The sequence below is a fragment of the Euleptes europaea genome, chromosome 5 (assembly GCF_029931775.1).
Source record: "Euleptes europaea isolate rEulEur1 chromosome 5, rEulEur1.hap1, whole genome shotgun sequence".
In the NCBI taxonomy this organism is placed as follows: domain Eukaryota; kingdom Metazoa; phylum Chordata; class Lepidosauria; order Squamata; family Sphaerodactylidae; genus Euleptes; species Euleptes europaea.
In genome coordinates this window covers 107,007,912-107,013,998 of record NC_079316.1, presented here as the reverse complement: position 1 = coordinate 107,013,998, position 6,087 = coordinate 107,007,912, and the positions used below count along the sequence as shown (strand labels likewise).

The 6,087-nt window shown below is 45.5% G+C and overlaps 1 protein-coding gene across 1 annotated transcript; it reads left to right on the top strand.

Annotated features, from left to right (window-relative positions):
- The first annotated feature begins 214 nt into the window (after positions 1–214).
- LOC130478151 (collectin-43-like) lies at positions 215–5,854 on the top strand. The gene is made up of 5 exons (XM_056850282.1): positions 215–222; positions 817–998; positions 3,311–3,409; positions 5,000–5,083; positions 5,481–5,854. The coding sequence occupies exons 1-5, from the start codon at positions 215–217 to the stop codon at positions 5,852–5,854; spliced, it is 747 nt and encodes a 248-aa protein (XP_056706260.1).
- Positions 5,855–6,087: the final 233 nt, after the last annotated feature.

Here is a 6,087-nt window from a genome sequence, read left to right as displayed (position 1 = left end):
AAGCCAAGTTCTTGAAATGTCCCACAAGAAATCAGCCAGCCCACACTGAATAAGGTAGCTTGTTTAAGGATCCTGGCCCCAAAGTCAACGCTTATTGTTAAGGTGATTTACTTAAGAAACACGTTATGCTCTGGTTACATAATCCATAGTTTATAAAGGGGAGTGCACTTCTGTGAATTTTGTTCTCACTAAGACATCTGTGGAACACCCAAAAATGACACAGTAAGTTACTAGGTTTTTTTTTAACTCAGCCTCAGACAGGGGGGAATCCCAATGAAGGTCTCAATAATCAAAATGATCGGTGTGAAGGCGACGGGTTCTTTCTGCGTGAACCAAGTTTCTTTTGAAAGCAGAGGCAGTTTAAATGGTGCAGTGTCTGGAAGACATCTGCTTATGAGGTAGAATGTGAAATGCCTGCCGTTACTTTAACATGGGAAGGGGCAGTACGAAGAAGAGGGACCTCAAAATGTCGCTATGTGCTCTCCAGGGTCAGAGGAGCCGGTCTGTTACATTAGGTGCTTTGGAGCACAGGCGGGATGGTGCTGCTGCAAGTCGTCTTGTTTGGGGGCTTCCTAGAGGCCCCTGGTTGGCCACCGTGTGAACAGACTGCTGGACTTCATGGGCCTCGGTCTGATCCAGCAGGGCCTTTTCTTATGTTCTTATGACATTGCCTGGTTCCCGAAAACCAGGACTTACTTATCATAACATGATGTAAAGATTTTTATTTTCTTCAATTACCGGAGGTTTGCACACAACTTCCAAAAGTTTTACAAGTCCCATAACTTCACATCCCTTTGATCCTTCTTTTGATTCCAGACCATATATCCAAATGGTGCTGCGGCTTCTAATACTATGTCTGCCAGCCCTGGGTGTATCAACACAGAAGGTCACAAGCTCCCCTACAAGTTATGTTCTAAAAGGATGGGTTCCAAACGCTTGCACACTGGTTGTGTGTCCGCCACCTGAAAGAAACCCAGAAGAGGAAAATGGAAATCAAGGTACTGAAAACTTCATAGGGGAGGCGGGCTTTTACTCGCTTGGTGCACTACAGGAAGGATGGCTGACTTCTGTATTATTTTGGGCCACACTGTTCAACTAACGGGAGTAAACACATGAAAAGGATTGATGGTATAATTGGCACCCCTTAGAAGCAATATGCAGCCCATGAACTGGAATGATATTCATCAACAGAAGGGGCACTGCAGAAGGGATATGTTTTATTCAAGATCCCCTGATAAAGAACTGTCCTAACCTGGCAGGCCAAGCTGGCCTGACCTCACGAGATCTTGGAAGCTAAGCAGGGTTGGCTCTGGTCAGTACTTGGATGCGAGACCACCAAGGATGTCTTGCCTTGAAAACCCTATGGGGTCACCATAAATTAGGGCTTCCAGTTCTGGGTTGGGAAGTACCTGTTGATTATGAAGATGGAGCCGGAGGAGGGCGGGATTTAGGGAGGGGAGGGACTTCAATGGGATATATTGCCAAAGAGTGGCCATTTTCTCCAGGTGAGCTGACCTCTGTTGCCTGGAGATCAGTTGTCATCACAGGAGATCTCCAGCCACCACCTGGAGATTGGCAAGCCTAAATCAGCTGCAACTTGACAGCACTTTCCACTGATGAGGAATACTGGTAGTGGTCTTTTGCTTCCCAAAATGTACGTTGATTAGCAATACAATAACATTCACATGAAAAAAAACAGTCTCATTGCTTCTTTTTCTTGTAAATGAAACTGAGAGCAATGGAGTTGTTTGTTTCTATACTTTGACGTTGCTGTGGGGTTGAATTCTGGCTTAATCCTGGTTTTGGGAGGGGCCAGGGAACAAACCATCATTTGTGGTTCAAACGTAATGACCAAAGATGGTAATGTGGACATAATTAATTAACCCAGGCATGTTCAAGGGGAGGAGGATGGACTTGTTCCCCCAACAACAAGCCGTGGTTTGATGTTTCATGAGAAATGAACCCTGTTTCAAAGCTGAAGGCAGCTTCTAGACATCGACTTTTTCCGGGTGCTGTAGTAATAGGAAAGCAGGCGACCAACACACTGGGTACCAACTCAGTCACAACTAGAGTTGCCAGGTCCCTCTTTGCCACCGGTGGGAGGTTTTTTGGGTGGAGCCTGAGGGGGGTGGGGTTTGGGAAGGGGAGGGACTTCAATGTCATAGAGTCCAGTTGCCAAAGGGGCCCCTTTCTCCAGGTCAACCGATCTCTATTGGCAGGAGATCGGTTGTCACAGCAGATCTCCAGCTAGTACCTGGAGGTTGGCAACCCTAGTCACACCTGTGCAAACATGCCCAATATCTGTACCATTCACTGCTAGTTTATATGGGCTAGCAGGATTGGTGGGGTGAGGTATCATGAGGTTAAGAGTGACAAGAGTTCAACACTTCTTCAGCAGGAGGGGCCTTTCAAATCAGGGACTTTCTGTTTTGGGGCTGCCTTCTTGGTACAGTTCACTCCCTGCAGCAAGGTAAAGAAATGCCCTATTTCATGGTAGCCACACTGTTAAGTTTTGCAAGCAAAAGGTAACTTTATCAGATGTGCATTAGAAAGCATATCAACATCACATACAGGAAAATTAAACTACTTTGAATCAGTCTTTAAGGTTCTACAGCAGGGGTACTAAACATACGGCCCATGGACCGCATTCGGCCCCTGGGAGCTCTTATCCAGCCCGTAAGCCAACCACCTCCCCTCCCTGTGTGGTGTAGTGGTTAAGAGTGGTGGACTCTAATCTGGAGAACAGGGTTTGATTCCCCACGCCTACACATGAAGCCAGCTGGGTGACCTTGGGCGAGTCACAGTTGTCTCCGAACTCTCTCAGCTCCACCTACCTCACCAGGTGTCTGTTGTGGGGAGGGGAAGGGAAGGCGATTGTAAGCCAGTTTGATTCTCCTTTAAAAAGGTAGAGAAAGTTGGCATATAAAAAACAATTCTTCTTCTTCTTCTTCCCGATCTGGGCTGGCAAGGCATGGCCTGGTCTGACCAAGTGACATTTATATCATATCCGACCCTCGTAACAAATGAGTTTGACACCCCATTCTACAGCATCCTGTAGTTCTCTGTTGACCTATGACTCTGTTGTGTGTTTGATGACGTTATGTTGCTTTTTTACACTTAGCACTTACCATAAGCAAGAATAAAAGGCACCAAAGACCTATAATTTTCAAACTAGACTTGGTTGTGACAGGGAATTTGTTCTGCTTTCAGGGTTTGATTTATTTCTACCTCAGGAACCCCAAGAGAAAAGCACAATGTAAAAGTAGCTTGTTAACTTACATCACAGGTGAATTCCATACTTCCATTCTAGGTGTCCAGGGTCGGGTAGGAACACTCGGCATCCATGGGCCACAAAGAGATGATAGAGCAATACGTAAAAAGAGATCAAGAAGAGACACTAACCAAGTAGGTCAGTAAAAAAATTAAAAATACACTGCTCTTGTGCATAGCACTAAAGGGACATAGAGGGTTCTGATCTAACTATGGTCTTTTATGCAGGGACGTTTTCCTGCGGTCACCCCCACTGACTGCTTCAAGGCTTTGTTTTGCTGGTGTTTTCCTGGTGCTGTTTTAGCCAGAATCTGGAAAATGCAGGTAAAACACGTGGGGAGAGCGAGGCGACCTATGATGGGCAGAAAAGGCATGCAGAATCGCAAGGAAGCCCTGAAAGCAGGCAGTAGGGGTGACCGTGGGGAAACATCCCTGCATAAAAGGCCTATGAGTCATATTATTATCATTATGCGCCGTTTCTACTTTACTTTTTCAGTACACAAAGGGCTTTAGAATATTTTACTCATCTTCACAGCCCCCCACTGAGAAAGGATAAGACGAGAGACTATAATCTGTCAAAAATCACCGAGGACTACTCAGTGTGGTACAGGCAAGATGTTTATAAGGCACTTGGGTTTTTTTAAACGGGGAACTCGGCCACGCTTCGGTAGGGTTGTTGGAAGAGAGAATAACGCATCAGCTCTCTGCTGTTCTGCATTGCAGTCGGACAAGTCAGGAACCGTACTGAGCTATATATAAAGGCCAACAGGGTTTCACCTGGCCCTATAGAGCTACTGACTCTGGCCTCATGCCCTTGATCAGAGCAATGTCATCATTCAATATAGACTGGGCTCTGACTGCTTGTTCTGGCCTTCCTGTTTGCATTCAGACCACCAGGCCTGACAATATTCCAAATATACACCTAAAAAAATATTTGCAAGCATGCAAATATATCTTTCAGGGGCCCAGTTTGGGAAACTGCTGGGACAGATAACACTGTTATCTTGGAAGCCAAGCAAGATGGGCCTTGGTTAGGATTTGGATGGGAGACCACCAAGGGATTTCAGGGTCGGTATGCAGAGGAAGGCAATGACAAACCCCCCTCTGAACGTCCCTTGCCTTGAAAACCCTACAGGGTCTCCATAAGTCAGCTGTGACTTGACAACACTTTCCACCAGAGTGTCTTCTAGAGATCCTTACCTCTTTGACAATGAATGGTCTTTTATGCATGGCTGTTTCCCTCGCAGTCACCCCTCCGATAACTGGGTCTTTGTGTTGATTATGCAGGCCATTTCCCTCCATCAGAGGTCACCTCGCTCTCCCCCTGCATGTCCCCACGTTTTTTCCGCGTTTTCAAATTCGAGATAAAACAGGTCCCTCAAAACACGGGCAAAATGCGGGGAAAGACAGGGGGAGAGCGACGCGACCTCTGGTGGTGGGAAACGGCACACATAATCAACACAAAGACCCGGAGTCATCGAAGGGGTGACAGCGAGTGGAACAGCCAAGCCTAAAAGACCAATATCTTTCACCTACCTACACTACAGACTTAAACCAGGTTAATGGTTTTGGAGGACAGTATTTCCAAGTAACACTTCATACATTTTTAAGGGAACACACAGAACAATTTCCACAGACCTTACACTGATCATTCATAGCTTCTTCTTTTTAAAAATCCCTTCTATAATTTGATGTATGATAGTAAGACTGCAATTTTTTTTTCATTCAGAGCTTGAGCGCCTTAGACAGGAAATAAGGGACTTACAAACACAACTCAACATTTACCGAGCCGCAGTCAACAAGACCCTGAAAGGTAAGAAGGGAAAAGCGGGGTTTGGTTGATACAATAATGGATGCGACCATGAGGTTCTGGCATCATAAATGACTGAGAGAGCCATTCACACTCAGCATGGAAATGCAACAAAATTACCTTCCCAATTTTGAATGGTATGTTTGCCAGGCAAACATGTATGAGGCAAAGATCGCAGCATGCCTCTAATGGTTTTGTAAACTATGGCTGGCCAAATGGTTAGTGAATCAGAAATGGAATGCTAAAAGCCAGGACTCATTGACAGTATGGAGAAATGGGGGTTCAGTAGACACAGTTGCAAAATCATTGCCCGTCTACTGAAATGGCCCCTTGCCATGGATGCACTCAGCACTTTTCAGTATGAACAATGCAGAAATTCTGCCATTCTGTCTCCTTCTAGTTCTCCTCATGCCCAATGGCGTGATGGCTGGTGACAAAATATTCAAAACCGACGGCACCACAGGTGACTACGAGACCGCGAAAACCCTCTGTGCCCGAATGGGTGCGACGATTGCCTCGCCAAGGAATACTGCGGAGAACAGAGCGGTACAACAAATAGTCCAGTGGCAGAACAAGAATGCTGTTCTAGGAATCAGTGACGTCAAACAAGAAGGCCGTTTTGTCAATATGAAGGGTGAAATGATAGGCTACTCCAACTGGGCATCAGGAGAACCAAATAATCTTGAAAACGAAGACTGCGGAGAAATACATCCAGATGGCAAATGGCATGATCGACGGTGTGAACTCGAGTGGTTAATCATTTGCCAATTCTAAAATGTCCTCTATTTTTATTTTCTTTGGTACCAACAGGAATGCTCCAGTGCACAGTTGTAATTGTGTCCCATTTCAGTGGCTGTACAGTTCGAAGAGTCACTGGCGTGGAAGATTTTAAACCTGAGACGATTCCATATCTTACTGTATATATCATGTTTACCTGATAATGATATATGCCTAATACAAAAGTCCAAGTTCTCTCCATGGTATCCGTTATTCAAATCGAATAAGTT